The 25,187-nt window shown below is 49.2% G+C and overlaps 1 protein-coding gene across 3 annotated transcripts in view; it reads right to left on the reverse strand.

Moving 5' to 3' along the window:
* The window catches only part of Steap3 (STEAP3 metalloreductase), a 48,648-nt gene extending 29,122 nt beyond the window's left edge, over window positions 1-19,526 (reverse strand). Inside the window, exons 1-2 of one of the 3 annotated variants that reach the window (XM_076941047.1) lie at window positions 19,403-19,526; window positions 18,608-18,742 (exon numbers count right to left, since the gene is read on the reverse strand). In XM_076941047.1, coding sequence (XP_076797162.1) covers window positions 18,608-18,713 — 106 coding nt within the window. In that variant the 5' untranslated portion in view covers window positions 18,714-18,742; window positions 19,403-19,526. Of the gene's footprint in view, window positions 1-8,326; window positions 8,526-14,509; window positions 14,636-18,607; window positions 18,743-19,402 lie in introns of those variants that run through there. The other 2 variants (XM_034513411.2, XM_034513410.2) reach the window with 2 other exon arrangements.
* Window positions 19,527-25,187: the final 5,661 nt, after the last annotated feature.

The raw sequence follows: 25,187 nt of genomic DNA on the forward strand, positions 1-25,187 counted from the left end.
AGATAAACCTCTGGGTATCTGAGAGGGAGTTTCTAGATTAGACTGAAGTGGGAAGACCCACCCTAAATGTGAAATGTTAGGCCTGAGATCAATGAAAAGAAGACAATGAGGTATGCACCAGCATTCAAGTCTCTCTGCTTCCTCACCTGATGCTTCAGGCTCCTGCCGCCATGCCTTCCCCACCATGATGGACTGTACTCAGACTGTGAGCCAACACAGGCCCTTCTCCCTGAAGGTGCTTCCTTCCCTTAGGTTTGTCGAGACAGTAAGCAAGGTCATTAATAACCATTCATAACAGGAGTGAGGAGAGGGGGATGGGGGATGTGTGGCACTTCAGCCAAATCAAACCTAATGGTGTCCGCTTCTGCGGCAGGTAGGTCACCAGGCCCACAGTCAGCTTGGGGACCAGTGTGAGGAGTGTGTTATCACAAAGACTGGAAAACCGGGATGTTAACACACAGCCTGGCTGTGAGAATGTTCTCCAGGGACTGAGCACTTTGGCTGAAGAGCCCAGATGGCACCTCCCACCCGTTCAGTTTCACTTCTTGAACTCAACAGTGAAAGTCAGAACGGCTGCTTATCAGGGCAGCTCAATTCAACTCGTGGCCATTAGACTCAGCATGATGACCAGTGCTGGCTGGGAGAGGGGAGAGGGAGGTCTTGTGTCAGCACTAAGGCTGGGGTATGAGCCAACCCCTGCATCTTCTTCATTCTCTGCACACAGCATCATTAACACAGTAATACATGTGCAGAGCGCCCCCTGTGGCTGGGCAGTGCACAACACCACCCCAGCCCTGCCATGCCTTCTCAGAGGAATCCCCTCAGATATTCCTTGAATCCCCACTGTGTGCATAGAGGAAACAAGATACTAGGTACAAGAGATCTTAGGAGATTGGCTGGCTCTACAACACAGCTGGAAGAAACAAAACAAAACCTCTGTATTAGTTTCTTTTCTTGTTTCTGCGATAAAAACACCCTGACAAAAGCAACTTACGGAATAAAGGGTTTATCATGGCTCATTGTTCAAGGTTCAGTCCACTGTGGCATGGAAGAGGTGGTGGTGGGAAGAGAGGAAGGCATGGCATCCAGTCAGGATAGAGAGATGAATGCTGGGGATCAGCCCACTTTCTCCTTCTTTACAACTGGATCTTCCCGCCTTAATTAACAGAATCCAGCTCCCTCAAAGGCAGGCTCAGAGGCTAATATAATATAATCATAATATAATCGGTGTGTCCAGAGCCTTGTCTTCTAGATGATTCTAGACCTTATCAAGTTCATAATCTGTATTCCACCATCACAGACTTCAATGAGAGCCTAGCCAGAGAGCCAGGGAGGGCCAGCTTAGCTGTGCCCAGAGAACTCCAGAATGGGGCCTGTGAGTCGGCCAGCTCTTGAATGGCTGTCTAATCCTGTCAGGCTGGAAGTCATGAGAAAATGACACGGGAGCCTACATCCTCAGCACCTGAAGTCAGGTGGCCCATTGCTTCCTGGGAGACTGGAGCTGCAAAACCTAGAGCCCGTGCATCCTGAAGGCTGTGGCTGTCCCTCCCTTGCTATGGGGAGGGCTTTGAAAATCAGGAAAAAAAAAAGAAGAAAAAAGTTTGGCTCAGCTTTGATCCTGGCCTGGGAAGCTTGCGGGTACAGAACAACCATAGGTAGCCAAGACACACAAAGACAGCTCCAGGCCTTCCCCCTGGGACTCAAGCTTGATGACATCACTTCCTCTCGTTCTGTCTAGTTATGAGTTTCTTTTTTTCCCAGAAAGCCTTGGGGGAGTCTCTCCTGCCCACCACTTCCTCGGGACTCTTAAGGACACTGAACGTGGTCTCCACACCCTCACCAGCTGCTCCGGAAAGACCAGACCATAAAGCTGATCCCCAACCCCTGCCATGCCAGAGAAGGCTCTTTCCCAGGACTCAAAACACTAACCCCAGGTTTCCTCCCTGGCCAGGGCAGAGGGGAACCTTGGGCTCCATGACTCGCTCTGCCCACTTCACTTACTGGTTCACTTGATGGTCCCTGCAAGAGGTAGAGGCTGCCTTTTTCTCATACATGTGTCTCCATCGCTTAGCCCAGAGCCTGGCATCCAGTAGGTGCTCAATTAATATTTGCTTGAATAATGTAACTTCTGGTTTCTGTGCCAAGGTCAGGGTGTGCTTGTGTGTCTTAGCTGTTCTCCTAGAACCTAGCGGGGGCCCTGCATCCCAGTGGTGATGAAATAACTGTCTTTCTGTCTCTCTCTCCTCTTTCCTTCCCTCCTTCTCTCTCCCTCCCATGCCCTCCCTACCGTTCCCCTCCCCTTCTTCTCCCTCAGGGATCATGTTTGATTTTCTGAATTAATCCTTTTTGCCTGCAAATCTTCTCCCCTCCATCTAACCAAACTCACCGTCTGTTCTAGTTTGCTTTCTCTCCCTTTAAAGTTCATTGGCTTGGTTCCCCTTTGCCCTGGCCCAGGAGGAAACCTGGGGTTAATCTTCTGAGTCCTGTGAAAGAGCCTGCTCTAGCATGGCAGGGGTTGAGGAGTGGCTCTACGATCTGGTCCTCCCAAAACAGTTTGACATACACCTTTAATCTGAGCACTCAGGAGGCAGAGGCAGACAGATCTCTTTTGAGTTCAAGGCTAACCTAGTCTACATAGTGAGGTCCAGGACAGCCAGGGCTATGTAGAGAGATCCTGTCTCAATAACAAACAAAAGCCAAACAAACAAAGGGGGAAAGAAACAAGGAGTAAAAGCAGCTTGGGGAGGACAGGGTTTCTTCGGTAATACTTCCAGATCATAACCCACCACTGAGAGAAGTCAGGGGAGAGACTTAATCAGGAACTCAGGGTAGAAGACAAAGAATCTCAGCGTGTTAGCTAAAACTCTGCTCACTCACTGGCTCGTGCTCAGCTAGCCTTTAGCATTTTTTAAATATTGATTCATTTACTTTGTATGTATGAGTGTTGAACCTGCATGTGTATGCCCACCACATGTGTGGAGTGACGACAGAGACTAGAAGAGGGTATTAGAACGCCAGGACCTGGAGTTATAGAATGCCATGAACTGCCTGCCATGTTGATGCTGGGAGTCAAACCCAGGCAGGTCCTCTGCAAGAGGAGCCAGTGCTTTTGACGACGCTCCAGTCGCCTCAGCTGTTTTACACAGCCCAGGCTCACCAGCTAGGGATGACGTCACCACAGTGACCTGGAGAATTAATATACCCATGGTGCCTCAAGAACAGTAAAGGTGTACTGCCGGCCTTGCTGGCCAAAGGCAAATTGCTTCTGATGATCCTTCTGAACAAACGCTGAGGGGAAAGGTACCTGAAGATGTATTAATCTGCTCAAGTAAGGAAACCACATATGGTGGAGCAGCTTTCAGGAGTCAGCCATCACCAGACAACCCATCTGTCTTCTACACCACGCTGAATAGAAGAGTAGAAAGGAAATGTGGTAAGGACCGCTACCCTTGCATCTCTCAAGTACTTGATGGTGGCACTAATGTACACAGTCCTTCTAAGGATATTTTTTACCTCAGTCACTGTTTTCCAACGTCCGGTTGAACACCAGCATCTTCAACGTAAGGTCTGACCCAAGGGAAAGAGCAGTAACAAAGCTCTTCAAACACGCTGGTCCTGCTCCTGCCATTTACCCTCTCCCAGCGTTAGTGAAGGGCATGTGTACTGGGCTGTGGATGACGAGGCCTGACACAGTGGGTCCTCTCTAGCTCGCCAGTTTCCCTAAACCCCCAAATCCCTCCATCAGCAGTAAACTAAAGGATACAGCCATCTCCAGCTCATTCTCAGTAGGCCATTTTTTTTTTTTTTGATAAATACTTCAGGAACATATCAAATAAACTCTTCACTTATATATATATTTATTTGTTTATTTATTTATTGAAATAGTCTATGTAGTCCCATCTAGCCTAAAATTCAGAGATCCACTGCTTCCGCCTCCAGAGCACTAAGACAAAAGGTGTGGGCAGCCGTGCTCGGCACTGTATGCGTGTCCATTTTAAAACTAAAATCTCTGTGTAAGGAGCTCATATACATTAACACTGGCCAGTCTGGTCCTTTCATCCTTCCGCCATTATCCCACACCCCTCAAATCCATCCCCACACATATTCCTCAGACTTCTGCTTGTGCAAATTAGCAAACTCATTAAGTTCTTCACTAGTGTGGCAAGCACACCTCTTCGTTTCCAGGCCTGTTGAGCCTTGAATCCCATTATACGCGTACAGACAATAATTCACGGGATTAAGGGGCATCAGCATTGTCTTGTCCAGCATCCCCTAAAGAAAAAGTCTCGTACTGCAGACATTGAAAGAGCAATTCCCCCAGGCAAGGGTGAAAGAGGGCGGTACTGCGGGGGTGGGTGGGGGCACATCCTCTAAGGGCAAGGAGGCTAGTTCCTCAAATGAAGAAATTCAATGCCTTCAGCCTCTTTAGGGTCCTCCCCGCACCCCACATCTCCATCCTGAGCCACAGAATCACTTTTTTCCCCCCTAATCAGTATCCTCACTTTAAATGTTCAGGTCTGAGACTTGAATTTCTGTTGTAAGTTGGGCAACCTTATAAGGAGGGACTTGGGTTTGATTCTCAGCAACTTGAACTTTATGGCTGCTGGGGTGATTTCTTCCAGGACACACTTAGAAAACCTTAGCCTGCTTATGTGCGTCTGGAGCTGGTTAACTTTACCACTGAGTTCATTCTTTTGTCACTTTACCCAGAGATTCTGGAAGTCACCAGCCAGCATCATTATCTTATTTTTCTAAATGGCCAGAAGTTTTATGGACAGAGACACTGAATTACTTGCTCCTCACAAGGGATGCAATAGGGTGATTTTTAGATTGACATGCAAGATGTGGTCCAGGTAATCCAACACTGGCTGTCTCATGCTAGAGAGGACAGGAATCCAGGAGTTGCTCAGTGTACTGGCTTGCTATCTCAGCAGTTTCAAAATGTCCCTATGGGTCTTGAGACTCCTGGTGAGCCACTGGGCTTTAGTTTACTATGAGAAACCCAAAGAAGCTGGGGAGGGGGGAGAGTATGCTGCAGCAGCAGGATAGATAAGCTTGTCAGCAAAACTGAGGGCAGCAGGCAAAAAGCAAGCATCCTTCTTGTCCTTTTATCTGGGCTGCCACCAGATGGTGCCACCCACATTTAGGGCGGGTCTTCCTGACTCAAATAATCTGACCAAAAGAGTCTCTCTCTTGGCTCAGCATGGTGACACACAGGCAGGCAGATTGTTATGAGACTGAAGACAACCTGGCCTACAATAGTGAGTTCTTTGCTAACCAGGGCTACATCCTGAGAAACTGTCTCAACAAGCAAACAAAACCAAAATAAAGCCCCTCACTCACAGCAGTGCCCAGCAGCCTTCATAACTGCCCCATCCAAAATCCAGTCAAGTTTACAACTAAGATCCGCAATTACCAGACCAAGCCCAACAGAAGGCCCAGCTGCTGGGGCTAAGGAGGTGGCTCAGTGGGTAAAGTGGTTGCCTAGAAAGTATGAAGAACTTGATCCCCTGCACCCACACACAAATCAAAGCATGGTGGCATGCACTTGTGATGCCAGTGCTGGGGAGGCAGAGACAGGATGATCTCTGAGTCAGTTGGTGAGCTCCTGAAGGTGAGACCTGATGTCATTCTCTGGCTCCAAATGCAACCCCTCAACACACATGTGGGCACACATGTTAGTGCAAACACACATGAACATATATACACACATATAGTATCAGTACATACATGTGAACACACATATACAAGTGAGCACACACCCATGTGTACACGCATATGCATATATATATATATGTATATATATGTGTGTGTATATATATATATATATATATATTTTTTTTTTTTTTTTAAGGAAAAGGAAGAAGAGAAGCCTTCCAGTTCTTCAAGACAAAAATCAATGTTTTTGTTCTCTGATCCCCTGGGCTCTCTGTCCCAGGGACAAAACAAGTATACGGTGCCACACACCTTCCCTTAGAGTGCTGGGAAGCCCCGTAATATTCCATCATCCCTTCCCACATGTTTATGGCAATGTTAAACCTAACAGCCTTTGATATGAATTTACAACCCTCAGGCAGGTGGAGGGAATAATAATGTCTATAAAGTCTTTCTGGGCTGGGAAGATGGCTCAGGGGTAAAGAGCATGCCATGAAAGTACTAAGACTAGAGTTCAGATCCCCAGCACCATATAAATGCCAGATAGGAGTGGTAGCCTGCCTGTAATCCCAGAGACAGAGGATTCCTGGGTAAGACTAGCAAAAGTTGAGAGCAGTTGTTCCCAGTGACAGTCCCTGTGTCAGCATATATGGCAGAGGTGATCAAGAAAGACCTCTGACCTTCACATGAATGTGTCTATGATCTCACATGTGTGAACACACAAACACAAGTCATACACACACACACACACACACACACACACACATCTTGCTCACTTTATGGACCTTGATTTACGGTGGCATGGCAGCCTGAAAATCCTCTGTAAACTGATGATGCCATGAGTTTAAAATACCTCAGAAAACTGCCAAATTCACAATTTGAAGAACGTTCCCACTGAATTCTGTTGGTGTTGTACCTCCCTAAAGCTGACAGATCCTATGTCAAGCCATCATTAAACTGGGGATTGCCCACACAGCTTGGATGAAAATTACACCCTTGCTATGCAAAAAGAAGAGATTCCCAGGGACAACGCCCTCTCCCCCTTTCTGCCCCAGGGCTTCCCCAAGTAGTAATCCAAGGTTTCCTTGGGGCATAAGGCTACTGAGGGAAGCAGCCAGCACACCCCAGGACTCTGCAAGTGGCTCGTCCCTATGCAACCCAAATCACCAGGTCATGAGATGAGATTAGAAGACAAGACCAGAACTCACCATGCAGCAATCCATGACCTTGGACGTGTGTTGGGATACGACTTACAGAAGACACTTCTACTTTACACATCACAAACCAAGGCTTGGACAAGTAAAGGGACTTCCTCCCAGGCCCAGAGCTGGCTCTGCCTTCGTCTAATCTCTGCATCCAACTGACTGACATCTTGGGTGGTGAGGACGGAGACTCTGTATGTGTGTGCTACAGATGTCACCTGGCCAGCACCAGGTTCTAGATTTATGCCTGTTTCCTTCCTGTGTTTGTTATCTTCTCTCTAAGGTGCTGGGAACAACTTCCCAGTCACTCCTCTTGCTGTTCCTGTAGTGTGGGGCTGGCCTCTATCCTGGGTCTTAAACGGGGGTTCTCTCAGACCCAGGCCCTTGCTCCTTTTTAGGCTCAGGGACCACACAGTTCTCTCTCCTTGCCCAGCCCCTACATTTACCTCCCACGGCGAGAGAAGAGAGGCCTCCAGGCCCAAATTAGCATGTAAAGCTATGGTAGGTCTGGAGATGCAGGCCAACTGGCAGAGAGCATACAGAGCACACAGATGAAGCCCAGGGCTTTGATCCCCAGAACTATACAAAGGCATGGTAGTATGTGTTCGCCACTTCCATATCTGGGTGATAGAGGCAGGAGGATGAGAAGTTCCAAATCATCACTGGTTAAAAAACAAAAGCTAATATGACATCAAACATGTTTTAAGTGGCACACTTTAGTTTTTCTCTGTAGATGTCTCTCCTATCAGATGGATTCTTACAAACATTTTACTGTTACATTTACACATCATAAAAATCATTATTTTTTTTTAAGGAAGGCAGTTTTGTGCCTGAAGAGAAAACGCACGCGCGCACACGCGCGCGCACACACACACACACACACACACACACACACATTCGCGCACACAAGTTGGATATGTCAGAAAACAGCATTTTCTCTCCACATCACTTTGCAGAATAAAAGCAAATGAATAATTGATGGAGCTTTTACAAACATCTAGCTTTTCAAATCCTTCTAGAAAAATCCAGTTCGATTACTCGCAGCCAGCAGTTCTGTGTAAAATTTATAATTCCCAACGGGCCCACATTCCTCAGAAATACATCATGAACATTAATTTTTTTTTTTTTTAAAGCAACACACACTAAAACCCACAAAGCTACTGCTTTCTCTGTGTGTGCAAACTGGAGCCCTAAACTCTGAACAGACTCTCATATTCACTGCCTGACCGCCCTCCCTGAGAAGGTGGCCCGGAGATACACACAGCAGACAATCAATCTCTGGCTTTATTTTGACAAGATAGTATTCTACTGTGCTCTTTCCTGCCAGGCTGAGGCTGTGCAACCCTCAGGGAAACACTGCTCTCTCTGAGCTCTGGTAAGTCTGCTTCAAAGAACAGCACTCTTAAGTGGACCAGAGGGTGGTGTATTAGTGAATGAGGTGGCTGCCTTGGAGGCCTGATCAGACTTACCGGCAACAGGTGACTGCGCCATCTGGCCTTCAGGGGACGTCTGAAGGTTTAGAGTATCCAGACAACCCCACTGTAAGCAGCCTCTTCTGACTAAAGTCTCCACCTCTGGCAGTCTGACTGTGGTTTTTCAGCCACAGGCCCTTCTAGGGCGTGAGTAACTGGGACACCTCCCCTCTCAGTTTGCCCGCCTACAGCTGGCCACAGGGACTGGCCCAGGAGAGGTGGCTGATGTTCGGTTAGAGTGCCCTGAGAGAGCAATTCTGCGGGAGACTTCCTGTTTGGGGAGGAAACCTCACTGTAGTAATTAGTGGCTCAGACTGCAGAGCCTCTGGTACAGGAATTGAGGCAGGATGGGCAAACTGAAGCCAGGATGCATAAAATGAATAAATGTCCTGGAGCATAAAGGCGAGGGCGGGCAGAGACACTGAGACCCTTTGAGGTACAAAGCAAGCATTATGGTAACAGAAAGTAGCAAGTGATCAATTTCTCGGAGGGTAATTCATCGCGATCACCATGGCTGTTACCGGCTTCTGGAGAATTCTCTCAGCATTTTGTTCCGACAGGGAGGCTTCTTTGTCACTACATGCCAGACAGTACCCATAGCAGGAGATGACAGACAGACAACTCTATTATCAGTTCACTGCAAATGGTAGCTAAGGTCAAGCCCACCGCTGCTGAGTTCCAAGGCTTCCAGCCCAGAATTCATGAAGCTTCTGTATTGTTGACGGAAACCACGCTCTCTGGGCTTGTGCATGGGCATATCTGACTGTCTTCAGCCTGTCAGGGAACTAGCAACCTTGCAGTCCAGTGAAGTCTGTTGATAAGCACACACAGGACCAACAACTAGAGCAGGCCATATTGCTCTGACTGCCGGTCCTCTATGCCCATCCCTAACAGTAAAGCCTCTCGGGGGCAGGGCTGGATTCTGGAATCGCACGGAGTCCAGCAGAGGCCAATACAGGGACTGACCTCGTTTTCTTTCTTCATGCCCCGACTTGTGACTCTTTTGCCCTTGGCCTTTTCCATCTGAACATACTCCGGACCCACCCAAATCCCCCTGCCTAGGAAAGCCAACACCCTGCTGTTGGGAACTTAAGGCAGCTATCAGCTCCTGCAGCCCTGGACAACATTTACCCACACTGAATCAACAAGGAAGGCTAGGTTAGCAGTTGGTGGTTGTACTCAGACAGCCCTGAATATGAACTTGAGTTTAACCACATGCTAACCTTGGGGAGGCTTCTTCCCTACTCTGAGGGTCTCATGTAGACCAGGCTGGTCTTAGACTCCATGTGTTGTAAAGAATGACCTTGAACCCTTGATCCTTCAGCCTCTACGTCCTCAGTTCTGGGATTACAGGGATAGTTTACTATGTTCACTTTATGTGGGTCTTTGGTTGGAGTCCAGGACTTCATACATGCTAAGCAAGCACTCTGCCAGCTGAGCTACATCCCCAGTGTTCCCTCTGTTTTGACCATTATGTAAAACAGTGACTACGGAAGCCCTTAAAGACACAAGTTACTCAGTGTTTGCCTGTTGTCTGAATCTGCTCTGTTGCTGGGGGTACCACGTGATCCCTGGACAGTATCAGCTGAGGATAAAAACCTGTGCATCTCCCCAAGTCTCTCACTCTGAGCTGTGCTCTCTCGGATGCTGGAAGATACCTGCGGAACCAGTGGGGTTCAAGGAGGGTTCTTCCATCACCAGTGAGCCCCAAAGTCACCCAGAGCACTGGGCAGCAGGATTTGGGGCAGAATTCCTCACTCAGTACAGGAGGCCTTTAGCCTGTTGTGTCCCAGTCAAGGTTGCTGGATGATCTCCAGGTCCCCTTAGAGTAGCTGCTCTGAGGGAAAGGGACACTTCCCTAGAGAAAAAACACCTGCTGGGTGAAGCAGAAAGGAACTAACAGACTCTCTCTGCAGTTCCTTAGGGTTCCATCTGCTCCCATGGGGCTTTGCTCAGAGGTACATTAAGGTCTCCATGTCCAGCCACAGAGCCTGAATCTCTAGGAGCAAGGCTTTCCAGAATGCCACCCCCAGCCTTGATGACTAGGCTCCAGCTGCTTCCTCTCCCTTCCAGCTCTGACCAGTCTGGGGCCATCTGTCTAAGGACCATCAGAGAGACTCATCTCATCTTTTACAGTGGCTCGGTGTTCATGGGGGCACCGATTTGCTGGGCATAATCACTGCTTCCAGTATGCTTCTGACCCTTGCACAGGCATGGCTGATCACCCAAACAACAGAGCACTGGCTCCTTGTCACATCCCACACTGTCCAGGTCAACTCCACCAGGAGGGTCTGGGTCACAGCCACCTAGAACAAATTTGCCCTTGGAGACATCCAACCTCACGGTTGGGGTCCTGCTACCTCCATATGGCTGGAAGAATGACAGACCTACTTCCCCACACAGACAGACAGACACCCCACAAATATCAGGTCTCTATAGTGGGGAAGGAGGGTTGTCACTGTCAAAGGCCTGCTCACCAGCCACAGGAAAGCCTTGCTGTTTTCACATGTCCTGGGATAGCCCACTCCACCCTTCACTGATTCTCATATTCCTCCACATTCAGGCCACTGGCTAGTGTGATGCTCTTGGGACCGTCTCCTTGTTTGTACAAGATACAGTTGCTCCTGTGGGTGACCAAGGAGGCAGGTAAGGATGTGTTGTTTGGGAGGGTTAACTCTTCTGATGGAGGGCTTTTACACTGTAGGAGCAACTGGGCAGAGGTCTACTCAAAACAGTGCTCTGGAGGGCTAGGCGCATGGAAGAGAGGCCTTTTCCGTACTTGTACGCAGAAATACAGAGGGTCAGATGACTTTGGAAGCATAACAATTGGGTGGTACTCCCATCTGTGCTGGTCTGAGTACCTGGCACCTAGTTAGTGCTCTGTAAGTGTTAGTTGGATGATGAAGCAGGATTTGGGCAGACCTAGAGTGAGTGGTAAGGAGTTTCTGGTTTGGGATTGAGAGAAGAGACTGAAGGCGAGTCTGCCCTTGGAAAAGTCATGTGGTGGGAAGGATAACACCATTGCTCGGGCTAGCTCGGGAGTGTGGGGTCAGCAGGTCACCAGGGCTGGTGCAGAAAGTACTTTCACCACTGAGTGATTATTTTCTGCTCCTGCCCCACCAGTGAAACCCCATCGTAATCTTTGAGGTTGTGAAGGTTATTGGAGATGGGCTCCCCATATGATATGCAAGTATCCAGTCAGGAAATCATGTCTTCTGGTTGGCCCCCAAAGCTGGGCCTATAATCTGTCTCACTTGGCCTGACAGAGCACTGCAGCTCATCCCTCTTCCCTTCCTTGGCCTGACATGCACTGATGCCATCCCTGGTTACCTACTGACCTGGTGACCTGCTGACCTGGTGACCATGTAAAGATAGAAGAGGAGAACCATCAGGTCTCCCAGGTTGTCCTCTGACCTCCACCCGTGTTCCATGGCATGCACATGTCTTCACACACCACAAAACAGAGGCACACATCCCTTCACAAAGGAGGAAAGGAACCAACATAGGTTCTAAATGAGCAAACTCCCTCCTTTTAAATCCAGAGGCCCATTCCTAACCCAGACACTAGAGAGAAACTTCAGTACCTTCCTCCTGCCTGCCCAACCCAGAAAGTCCTAACCACTCTGCAGGGTAGGTAAGGCAGCAAGAGGCAGATCCAGTTTCAGTTGGAAGGCAGAGAACCCAAGTCCCGGAAGGCTTTCCACCTCTGCCTCAGCCTATTAAGGTTTCAATTTGCAGACAGCAGGAAGCACAGAGAGACTCTTTCCTGTCCTGGAGGTAGGTGCCCAGACATTCAGCAAGGGTTCCCAGGCTCTGTCACAGGGATCTCAGACTCCACTTTGGGCTTCAGTGGTCTTCTCTACATGAGCCTGGGAGGTCCAATCAGATTAACATTCAAATTTGACATAAGGAAATAACTCAGATGATAAAACTACTCGCCTTGCAAGAGTGAGGACCTGAGTCCACTCCCCAGAACCCATATAAAAAAGCTGAGCATGGTGGTCCACACTTGTAATCGCAAAGCTGGGGGAAGCGGATGAAACAGGCAATCCCTGGGGCTCACAGGCTAGCCAGCCAGGCTGAATCGGCAAGTCCCAGAGCAGTGAGAGGGCAGAAAGCAGGAAGAATGACAGCTGCCGGGCGGTGGTGGTGCACGCCTTTAATCCCAGCACTTGGGAAGCAGAGGCAGGCGGATTTCTGAGTTCAAGGTCAGCCTGGTCTACAGAGTGAATTCCAGGACAGCCAGGGCTACACAGAGAAACCCTGTCTCGAAAAACAAAAAACAAAAAAGAAGAATGACAGCTGAGGTTGACCACTGGTCTTCACGCTCATGTGTGCACACGCTTGCACACCTGCACACACCTATATTCACATACCCCAACATAGACATAAACCCAAATACATAACATTAATATTCAAACCCTTGGGAGCAGAGTGAGAAATCTGTTACTTAACAAACTCCCACAACTTGAGTTCTATATAATTAATGCCCGTGGGTAGCACTCTGTTTTATGAAGATATAGTGCCTAAGGGCCCGGCAAGGCTTACCAATTGAATAACCAAGTCCAGAGAGCCAGAAGACTACAGCATTGGTTGAGATTCAGGCTCATTGCTTGCAGACACAAAGCCGGACTCTCCTACAGCCAGCTACCTGCCTCATCCCACCCACTGTGAAGGTGTGTGGCTTTGGAATTCGGATCAAGAACTTTCACTTTTTAACACCTTGAAACCCTACCCAATACTCTGTCTCTGATGAGGTTAAGAAAAGAAGAACCATAAAACAAAGACAGAAGACCGGCCAGGAATCCATCTCTCTGGTGTCTTCGGGCAATCTGACCAAACTTTAGATGACCAGTTGGGCTATCCTGAGCTCCCTGCTGGCTCTGAGGTGACTAGCCTCCCATGCCAAGGCCTCCCTGAAAGCCTTCCCATCCCCACCCCTTCCCTCATGACATTGCTTGTCCCATTCTGTGTCTTCATCCATGGAACATTAGTTAAGCATTTGCTTCCTGCCAACCCCTTTGCAGACCAGTGGTGACAGAGGTGAGGACAGACAGACACACAGCTGGGTCCTTCATGTGCTCCTAACCGATCCAGTTGGTTGCCCAGAATAACTGGACATCTGTGTTTTTAACAGCCCTTGCAGGACTGAGGAGGTGGTTCGGTCAGTGAAGTGCTGTTTGTGCCAGCACGAGGAACTACACTGAATGTCTAGAACTCAGGTAAAAAGCTGATGCACTCATGCATGCTTGTAATGGCTGCGTTGGGGAAGTGGAGACAGGATTCCCAGGGCCTGCTGGCCAGACAGCTTAGCCAGTTGGGGAGCTCCAGGTTCAGTGAGTGATTCTGTCTTTCAAAATGTGCAAATCAGTAAAGGACCGGGGATCTGAAAGACTCAGCATACCTCTGAATAACAGAAAACCAGGGTCTCCTGGCTGCCAGGATTAGCTGATCTAATGTGCACAGATCACATGCATCCTGACACATATAAGTGTTGGAGAAATGTTGGCTGCTAATTATATCACAGCAGCACTCTGCCGGACAGACATACCTCCCAAATCCCGACTTCTGGAGCCTGTTTTAGGGGTGGCTCTGAACACTTGTTTGACTTCTTGGTACCCCACCGCCCCTCGTCCCCGAACCCCACCAGCGCAAACTACCTATTGACTCAAACAGCCTAAGACATAACCTCCACTTTATCTAACTAGAGTGAGCAAAGTTACCGCTACACTCCTGCCGGCAGCCTACTCCCAGATTTCAGTAGGCAGGAAGAACTTTCCAGGCTAAGGTTCGGCGGGCAGAGGCGGGCACTAGGCAGATCTGCCCATTGGGTGCTCCGCACTCCCTCCCCTGAAACCGGCTAAAAAAAAAAAAAAACAAAAAAAAAAAAAAAAAAAAAAAAAAACGAAGAGCACGTGGGACCCGTGGTCGTTCAGGGCTGCCCAGAGGGTGGCTAACAAGTGCAACCCGGGCTCCAGACGCCGGCTTTCCCCTGGTTTGTGGGCACCCTGCTGGGATTTTCTGCCACCAGGCTCACGTGGCTTGGTTCTAGGGGACCAGGTTTCCCAACCGACCTGTAGTGACAGCTCAGGGTGCGTCAGAACAGGCACGCTACAGGGGTCCCGGGGACAGTGCACAGCCTAAGGCACAAGGCACGCGAGCCGGGACAGGGTCACTCACCTCGGCAGCCAGCCGCTTGGAGGAGCCTTGGCAGCTGCAGGTCGAGGGAGGCGGTGGCTCTGGCTCAGGCTCCTCCTCTCCTTGCGCCCCGCCCGCCCGTGGGGCCGGACCTGGCCGGGTAGTGGCCATCCTCCAGCTCTCTGCCACTTATCCAGCCATGCCAGCCCTTCTGGTCTCAATCGCCGTCCCCGCCCTGCACTACAAGTGGAGGAAGCCACCAGCCACCACCCCACGCGGTTCCCCTAGGGAGTCTCAGAGCCTGTCTTGTCACTTCCTGGTCTGCCCGCAGTCAGTGAGCAGAACCGACCACCCCGACAGGGAGTGGGAAGACATGGTGACCTCTGCCTGCCTCCCCCACTCGAAGAACACTTAAAATCCAAGGGCAGTTTTTGATGAAGGTCAAAGTGGTCATTTAGGCAGCAGACGAGGGCTGTGCAGATGGGTGACAGGTGGGGGTGGGTTTCTTCCCTCTTCTGCAATGAAAGCAGGAACAGCAAACCCCTCCTGTCTCCAGCAAGGGTTCACAACAAGTTCACAACCGGAACGGGACTGGGTCACATCCGCATCCTCTGTCCCCTCAGAAATGATTTTTGACCTGCTCTCAGAAGTCTTCGGGTTTCAAGGCCCCGTTGGTTTTGTGGTAGTCCATCATGGCTGCCTGGGAACAACTAATGGCTAAGCTAGAACCCTACACACGCCTCTGAGTTCTAAGATACCACCCTGCCCTGACAAAGGGATCCACCGCCCTGGGACACTGCCCCCTTACTCCTGGTCCCCCAACCCCCCGCCCCAGTGCTCCCTGCTTTGTCACACAGCAACACACTAAGGCACAGCATAAAGATGTCATTTCAGACTTAAGGCTTTTTCCTACCCGATACTGATGGCCCTAGGGGCATTAATTTCACATTCAGAATATGGGAAATGGGAGCGAGGTTTTCCTGACTCCTGGGATGTGAGACTTTCTAGACTTCCTAGAGGTCAGAAAAGGGATTAACACCTAATAAGGAGCTTTGACTTTTACAGTGGTTCAGGGGGGTGAGGGACCTGTGGAGGTGTTTATATATGTGCGCCTGTGTGTTGGGGGATGGGCGCATGCGCACATGAGCATTTCCGCATGTGAGGGCTACAGATCAATGCTAGCTCTTTGATTGGATCTCCACAACTGTCCCTAGCAGAACCTGGAGCTTAGCTTACCGGCTCAGCTAGGCTGGGCTGGCTGGTAAACCCTGGGTATTCCTGTCTCCATTTCCCCAGGCTCTCAAGCATGCGGTGCTGGCTTTTAACATGGGTGAGGTGACTGGAATTTAGATCCTCCAGCTTGCCTGACAATGCTTTACCAATCGAGCATCTCCCAGGCCCCTTGGTTTGGTTTGGTTTGGCTTGGTTTGGTTTGAAAACAGAGCCTTCCTAAAATGCCCAGATTGGCCTTGAACTTCTAGCAATTCTCGCCTGCCCTGAAGGGATTACAGGTGTGAGGCTCCACAGCTCAAGGGGGAAGTGACTTTGAGGAATTCTAAGAATTCCTGTTTTCAAGGAAGCCCCAGGGTATCTGGCAATAAGATTTAGAGAGGCCTGAAGCAAGAAGATTGGACCTCAGGGATGGCCCTAAAGTATCCAGGGAGAACCAGCAAGACAGCTCAGGAGTACAGGCAGTTCCCATCAAACTTGAGTTCTGACCCCACCCCCAGGACCACAAAGTGAAAAGAGAGAACCAACATGTAAAGCTGTCCTCTGACCTCCATATGTGTACTGTTCAAGCTTGTGTACACACACAAGACATGATTTTTTTTTTTCTTAAAGGTACAGTGGGATGAAGAAGCAGAGTTCTGTGGAAGGAAACGCTGCGCTGAGGGGCTTCCCAGCTCTCCCAGGCACCCAGAGCCCGCACAAGCATCCTGAACTCTCTTGGCTAGGGGATTCCTTCACTGTTCCACAATGTCCACCCCCCACCCCACCCCCGACCCCTGCCACCAACTCTCTATCCGGTCTGCTCCAGTGCATAGATCCTTTCTAGCCTCCTTCGAGGGTCCCACTGTCCAAACATACACCAGCAAACACACCTCTGAGTTCCTGTGGCCATTCTTAAAGGTTCTCTACCCATTCAGGCTATAATGCCTCAAGGTGCCACACAGTGTTTCCAAGGCTAGGCAAAATTCCAGGGCTGGCCCCTGTCTTGGGCAGACAAGAACCAGTGTCTAAGACAGTATGATGTCTCAGCATGCTGCCTACACATCGAGCTTGGTCTTGAGAAACTGTCTGGAGACGTGAAGAGAAGGCTCAGTCAGTAAAGTGCTCAACTTACAAACATGAGGATCTCCGCTTGATCCATACAAAGGCCAGGCATGATGGCACAAGCTTGTAATCCCAGTACTAGGAAGGCAGGTGGGCAAACCACTGGTCAGCCTACTTGGAATGTGGCAGATACAGCAGAGGCAAAAAATATATTGTCTGCACATTTAACATATATTGCTGAATGATCTATTTACTGAGACCTTGAGATAGCTCTTTTACTTAAAGATAAGGCTAGCCCTTTGGCTAAGAGGATACCTAGATTCATCTTCTACTTGGCCCAGCAAGGAGTGGGACATTGTTTGCTTTCCTATTCTTCGATTGATCCCCTACTTATAAATGAGGGCAGAAGACATCTGTCTCTGTGTACAAAATAAGTGTCCTACTTGCCTATTAAGCTAGATGGCCGCAGGAAGTCACCACGTTTTCTGGCTGCTATGGTCAAGAGCCAAGCCACTCGAATCTGGTCCTGTCTGGCTGAGGCCAAGGGAACATCCTATTGTCCAGCTGTGCTCTGTCCCAACTAAGCCAGGTACCAAGAGACTCCCCACTATGCTTTGGCAGTATGGGGTACATGGGTGGGGGTTGTTCTCTTCTATATAAGCTGCACTTGGGTGACAGATCATGGGGGTGACCCAGAAAAGTGAGGAATCCTTTGCTATTAACATAATCCAGTGGGTAAAGGCCATCTCTGACACACCCAGAGAACTGAGACAGGTGGAGGAGGGGGATGGTCCTTGAGGCTAGCTGGTCTTGAAACCGAAGGTATAGCATTCCTGTTGTGACCTAGTATGGTGTATCACTACTGTGAGGTGTGGCTTATGAGACAACGGGAACCACCTTGAGTATTTCCCTTGCACGTCGATTGCTGTCCCACTATAGCATAAGGCTGTCCCACTACAGCATAAGGCTGTCCCACTATAGCATAAGGCTGTCCCACTACAGCATAAGGCTACCTCTTTCTACTCCTCTACAGAAGTAGAACTTTTTAAAGATTAGGTCTTGTATGTCTCAGGCTGGCCTTGATACTCCCTAGTGTTTGGTTTCAGGACCCAGGACTGAAGTGCATACTTTCTATATCAAAGCAAACCTGGCTTCCAGGTTCTCCCAGCATCCCTCAGTCCCGGGCATACCCTGCCCCCAACCTTGAACATTCCAGCCCAGAGACTGGACTGCCCTTCCCCCTAGCAGCTCGTCCCTGTATAATCCAGACATTTTGGTTTCTCGTTCTCCTTCTCTCTTCCTTTCTCTCTTCCTCCCACCTCCATGGTGACACCCCTGGCCTCAGTCCTTGGGGCCGAAGAACTCGCCCAAGAGCAACTTCCCAATAAACCTGCCTTTAATATAATGTAATCTGGCTTGAATTGGCTCATTTCACCTGCGATGGAGAAATAATCTATCAACTGATACCAAATGTTTTATGTGCAATCGACAATCCTGGCTTGTGCTTAAACATGGAGATGTTCACACCCATATGGAGGCCAGGGAGCTATTTGGGCAGGTAAGCTTCCAAACTTGCTAACCTGAGTCAGCCCAGGACCCATGACTCCGATAAATTGTACTCTGACCTACACACACACACACACACACACACACACACACACACACACACACACACGTGGTATAAATCTACACACGCACAAGAAGAAAAGAGCGTGCATTTGCTCGGAGGAAGCGTGCCTCCGTGGACTTCTGGGGTTTCTGAGAAAGAAACCCTAGCACCTGTCCACGCTGGGGAGAGTTGCTTAGAGTACTTACTCTGTGTCTTCCATGCCCAGCTTCCTCCCTGCCCCACAGACCCCAGCTCACCAAGTCTACAGTAGGTTGCACTGTCCTTCTTCTCTGGTGACTTCCCACAGCCCTCAGAGGGAATGGTGGGGCAAGAGCCCCGCTGCCCGTGGGCCTCTGCAGCCATTTCTTCTGAAGCTGGGTGGTTGGAGCTCACTGCAATGGTTGAGGAGTGGCAAACAGTGTAAGCAAGCTCCAGACAAGCAGGTCTCAGCCCGGCCCAGGACCTGGTGGGATGTGGAGGGTGCTATTCAATGACCTCAGGTCATCTGCAAGCACACCGAGGTCGAGGTCAAAGGTGGACACAAAGCCTCTAGTGTGAAAGCCCCCTGCATTCTTGTTCTCTACTTGCTGGGACTTGGTCCTACAAAAGGAGGGGAGAGAAGGGAAGCGGCCCACGTTTGCTAAACTGGTAACAGAGCCACTTTGAGAACTCTGCAGAATGACTAGATAGGAGTTGGATGTAGTAACACACGCCTTTAATCCTAGCCTTCGGAGGTAAAGGCAGGCAGCTCTCTGTGAGTTCAAGGCCAGCCACTGCTATACCGTGAGATCTCGTCTGTTGAAACGAAACAGGCTAAAAAGAATGGCCCAAGGCCAGTGAGAAAACTCAGAAGGTGACTCCTGTGGAGAAAAACCTGACAACTAGAGTTCTATCTCTGGGACCAATTCCTTCAAGTTGTCCTCTGACCTCCACATGTGCGCCCCCACACATATACACAATAAATAAATAAAGGTAATAAAATGTTAATGTCATAAAAATTTAAGAACAAAAGAACATATCAGGCCCATCATTCAGATAACAGAGTGACTCACCATCAGGAGTTGAGATATGGCATATGGGAGACTTGAACCAGGTTCCTCTGAATTCTAGATCACATTTAACCCCTCCTTGCCAGGTGAAGGGCTCCAGTAAGCAGTGCCCTCCTCGCTTGGGGAGAGTCCTCTAGCTCAAGGTCTGAGATAATGAGTGTGAGGCCTTTCAGGGGTGGTGCATGCAGAATGCCTGGAGAGAGATAGTGCTCGCCCACAGGCACCACACCACGAACCCCACCCTGCTTAGGGAGAGCTCAGCAGTTGTCCCCAGCCTCTTTAACAAGGTGGCAGCCCCATGCTTCAACTCCCCAGAGTCACCTATCTATTAGGTAAGTACATGGAATATCAAGTAAGTCACCAAGAGTGGTTCTGCCTGGCTGGCCATGCTTCAGAACCATCTTGAGACTTAGTTTACACACACAGGAGAAACTGAGGCCTGAAAAGATAAAGGCAGTGATGGCCTAGGACATGCTGTGTGCCCTGGGCTCTGTGTTCTAACCAGACAAAATGGGGCCTCTAGGGTAAAGGAGGAACAAGAGGCACCTCAGTCTTTCAGAGTCACCAGGAGTATAGAGCATGCATGAGCCCCCTGGGGCTGAGGTTCCAGATGTCCTCTGTTGTGCCTGGCTTTGGCTGGCTGCTGCAATTGTCAGTCAGGGCCTCATGCTGGTGAGTCCATCTTCCCAGCCACTCACAGACTCTTCACTGGCCAACTAGAGTTCCCCTAGGTTCTTGAATTAGAGACACTCCACTGCAGCAAAAGCTACTGGAAAATGTTCCATCCTGTGGCAACAGGATGAGAGAGAGAGCTGGGGGACCTTAGAGGTTCTATAGCCCTCCAGGCAGGAATGAAGACATTCTAAAGAGACTTTCTTTAGCTCTAAGACTATAGAAACGATAGACTCCAAGAAATTGGAATTTCCTTGAGCTGGGAGACGACAAAAATAAACAAACAAACAAAAAACAAAACCCTGAAGTCTGGCGGCCTTTAGGGGAACTAGTTTTCTGGAAAGAGATGTCCCACAGCTGTGACACCATTCAGACCACTGGCAGGAGAGACTGAAGCCCCAATAACCACAATGAGCAGGCCCACACTGTGACCAGGAGTGCCTAGCTAGGCATGCCTCTTGCCCCCTTTTAAACCTGCACCTCATGTCAGGACCTGCAAGACGGAGCTGGAAATGTCACTGAACTTCTTTATTTGTTCTTCTTTCCAACATTACTACACTGAATAAAGCCTTTCTCTGATTTATTGTGTGACATACTTTTCCTGAGAAGATGCAGTATACACACACAGAGACACACACACAAAGGAGATTTATTAGAATGACTTACAGGCTGCAGTCCAGCTGGCTGGGAACAGAAAGTCCAAAAATCCAGTAGTTGTTCAGTCCACGAGGCTGAATACTTCAGCTGGTCTTCAATATGTGCTGGAATCTCAAAGAAGTAGGTCCCCAATGCCAGTGGGAAAATGTGCTAGCAAGGTAAGAACAAGCAGGCAAAGTGTACCTCTATGTCCTTACACCTTCCAGCAGAAGGTGTGGCCCAGATTAAAGGTGTGTCTTCCCACCTCCAGATCTGGATCAAAGGTGTATTGTCTTCCCACCTCAAAGGTCTAGAAGTGGATTCACTTACTTCAAACCAAGCAAAAATAATCTCTCACTGGTGTGGTCTCCATTTTTTCTTTTTTAATTGTAGTTCATTCCAGATATATTCAGTTTGTAACCAAGAATAGCCATAACACTACCCAAGTTCAATTTGATGAACCAACGAGTTTTATTGGGGTTATGTCTTAGACACTATTCTATTGCTGGGAAGAGATGCCGTGGCCAAGGCAATTTTGATAATAATAAAAAGGCATTTAATTGGGTGCTTGCTTACAGTTTCAGAGGTTTAGCCCGTTATCATCATGGCAAGGAACATGATGGCAGGCAGGTGCTGGAGCAGTAGCTGAGAATTTTATATCCTGATCTGCAGGGGGAGGGAGGGAGGGAGGGAGGGAGGGGGAGGGGGAGAGGGAGAGGGAGAGGGAGAGGGAGAGGGAGAGGGAGAGGGAGAGGGAGAGGGAGAGGGAGAGGGAGAGGGAGAGGGAGAGGGAGAGGGAGAGGGAGAGGGAGAGAGAGAGAGAGAGAGAGAGAGCCAGCCTGGGATGGGCTTTTGAAACCTCAAAGCCCAACCCCTCGTGACATACTTTCTCCAAGGAGACCACCCCACACCACCTAATCCTTCTAACACTATCAAAGAGTTCCACCCCCTTGTACTAAGTATTTAAATACATGAGCTTATGGGGGTCATATTATTCAAACAGCCACAGGTTACTTACAGGAATATGGGTGAGGGGTTACTTACAAGAGAAGAAATGCCCCAGATACAGCTGCATTGTTAATGCCCACCATAAAACCTGGAAGCCCGGAGTACACTGCACAGGCCCCAGGCAGATCAACAGGTCGGGGAGTGTCCTTTCCAGGTGGTGTAGTTGGCCTAAGCCCCTTCCAGGCAGCAGATCTGGCATCAGTCTTTTGTGAAGCTTGTCTGAGACTGACTCTCAGCAGCCTTTATTGTTTACTCTTGGGAAGGAAGACCCTAGTGAATTCTGCCAGTTTCAGGGACTTCCTGGAGCTATTCTGAGTTGACTACTCTGTCTTAGGAACTTCCCTGAAGGATGGAATGCCTCAGCTTCAGAGGAAACTGTTATAGAACAGCTTTTTACTGTTATTTGTGTGTTTGATTGGCCTTTTGAGGTTTGGTGACCCAGCCTATCCTGTTATGGACACCAAGGCCACTATAACTCTGTAAACAGGGGCTGGGGCCGGGCGGTGGTGGCGCACGCCTTTAATCCCAGCACTTGGGAGGCAGAGGCAGGCGGATTTCTGAGTTCGAGGCCAGCCTGGTCTACAGAGTGAGTTCCAGGACAGCCAGGGCTATACAGAGAAACCCTGTCTCAAAAAAACAAAAAAACAAAACAAAACAAAACAAAAAAAAAACAAACACCAGGGGCTGGGGAGAAAAGGTAGAGGAGGTAAGGTCTTACAGGGGAGGTAAGGTCTGGCTTGCCTTTGCTACCTCTGGCTGGCAGTGAGATCCAGAGAAGAGTGAAGAGGACCTTGTGTGTGGTTTGTCTGCTTGCTACACAGCAGAGACTGCATTTTGCATTAAGTGTTATAGCTATGTTCTCTCATTTAATCTTTCTAGTCACTTTGCTCATTTTCAAACAAGGACCCTGAGGCATGAGAAGGCTAAGACAGCTGTGTGGTGTGACACAGTTGGCAGTCAAATCCATGGGACAGTGAGCCCATGCCTTGCCCGTCATTGTGTTCTAGTTGTTTATGTTAACTCCAGAAGTGACTCTGTTCCTTCCAGCTGTGAGACAGTGAACCCTAAATGGAAGTTTGGGGATGTGACTTAGTTGGCTCAGCACTTTTCTAGTATGTGGAAACCCTGCTTCCATCCGCAGCGCCACACAAACCAGGCATGGTGGCACTCAGAACTTGGGAAATTGAAACAGGGGGCTCAGAAGTTCAAGGTTATCCTTGGCAACATAGCAAGTTCAAGGACAGCCTAGGGCTACCTGACACTGTCACAAAACCAAACCAAAACAAAATGGAAGAAATTTGGGGATAATTGGCAACAGCCAGGTGGATGAGTCTTTGTGTCTTGAAGCTTTTCAGAAGACACAATAGGTCCTGTGGGTTGGCAACTTGTCCCCAAGGCTTAGAGTGATATTCAGAGTTCAGAATAGCTGCCTGCAGCTGCCCCTTGGCCCAGACTGAAGACGCAGTTTAACCCAGATCAGATCCCTCTGGTGTCTGCAGGAGGGAGAGGTGACTGCTGCCCACCAGTCAGCTTCCTGCCTGAAGCAAGCCTTCCAGCTCTTGCTTTCCTTTTCTGTAGTCAGGGGAGAGGATTACAGAGGAAACTGTTCCCTGTGAGCAGCCCAGGAGGCCAAAACAAGGTTCCACAGGAGCAGGTTAAAGAGCCAGACTTTGAGGTTCCAGATTCTACATTACATGTGTGTAATAGTGTGTAGTGTGTGCATGGGAGTCTGTATGTGCATGTGAGTCTGTGTGTGTATGTGAGTGTGAGTGTGTGTGTGTGGTGTTTGTGTGTACACACACAAATGCCCATGCACGTTGGTAAGTGTGTGTGAAATGGCCAGAAGACACCATAAGGTAGCATTTCCTAGGTGCTTGCAGCCTTTAGACTGTCTCTCATGAACTGGACTTAGTCTAGTTGTTTCATACCTTCCAGCTTCCAGGGAGCACCGGTTTCCATCTCCCATCAAGCCGCTTTTGGTATCTCAGATGTGCCCAATTGTGCCTGGCTTTTTATGTGGGTTATGGAAATCCAAGCTCCTATCCTCACACTTATTAGGCAAGTGTTTTACTAACTGAGTCATCTCCCATGATGCTCCTTTAGGGAAGGGAGGGCTGCCTGAAGGAAATGATAGGCAACAAGACCCAATGGGAATAGAGAACTTGTGCTGTTATGCAAATGACATGCAAATGAAGCTGCCCTTAGGGTGGGTACCCAGGGATAGTGGCAGCTGGTTGGGGATGGTGTGCCCCCTCTCTTTTCCTGCTGACTTTGCCTTGAGCCTCTGAGGACTTCACAGGACAGACCCGCTGGCTTCCTACTGCACAGTCCCTCTTCTTATATAGCGCATACTGTGAGTAGGCTCCACAGAGCAAGGACTCTGAGAGACCGCAGAGGGGCAACCTCAGGTACATCTTTAGCCTCAGCATAGTCTGATTCAAGAGTGACCTCATTTAACAGGAAGCACTGTGGTGCTCGGAAAGATGACTGTGAGGTTTCTTATCTCATAGCCAGAAGCAGGAGTGGTACCACAGTCCCACCCACCCCTGCCTGCCTGATGGCTTACTACCAGTGTAACATCATTATTTAAGATACAAATGTGGTAAGGGCACGGGCACGTGCACATGCACGTGCGTGTGTGTGAGTGCTAGAGGGATTGCCTAGCATGTATCATCTCATGGGTTTTATCTCTAGTACCAGGGAAAGAGTGAAGGAGGCACTGGAGGGAGAGAGGAAAAGGAAAGAATCTGTGATGGTCTGTGTATGCTCGGCCCAGGGAGTGGCATTATTAGAAGCTGTGTTCTTGTTTGAGCAGGTGTGGTCCTGTTGGAGTTGGTGTACCACTGTGGGCATGGGCTTTAATACCCTTGTCCTAGCTGCCTGGAAGCCAGTATTCTGCTAGCAGCCTTTAGATGAAGATGTAGAACTCTCAGCTTAGCCTGCATCATGCCTGCCCAGACACTGCCATGCTCCCACCTTGACATGATGATAATGGACTGAATCTCTGAACCTGTGAGCCAGCCCCAATTAAATATTGTTCTTTATAAGAGTTGCCTTGGTCGTGGTGTCTGTTCACAGCAGTCAAACCCTAACTAAGACAGAATTAAGTGTTGGAAATAGCTGAGGCACTTGCATGTATATATGCCTGTGGTTATGGGGTCACCTTACATCCCTCTGAGAGTCTTTCCTACCCTATGGGAGGCCTAGGTCTCCAGAACACAGCAGTCTAGTTGCCAACCCTGTGAGTGCCTGGCTCAGGAAATGTTTCTCATAAAGTATGAAAACTTGCCATTGGAGCCTTGAAGTCTGTTTTAGTTTGTTTTGTTCCTTGGTGGAAGGAAGTACCCTAGGCCTTGTGTAGGCTAAGCAAGTGCTTTAACTATTGAGTCACACCCTTAGCCATTGCTCTCTTCAGACAGTTTGACTGTATCTCTGGCTGACATGGAAGTCACTATGTAGCCCAGGATAGTCT

Source organism: Arvicanthis niloticus, chromosome 10, assembly GCF_011762505.2.
Source record: "Arvicanthis niloticus isolate mArvNil1 chromosome 10, mArvNil1.pat.X, whole genome shotgun sequence".
Lineage (NCBI taxonomy): Eukaryota > Metazoa > Chordata > Mammalia > Rodentia > Muridae > Arvicanthis > Arvicanthis niloticus.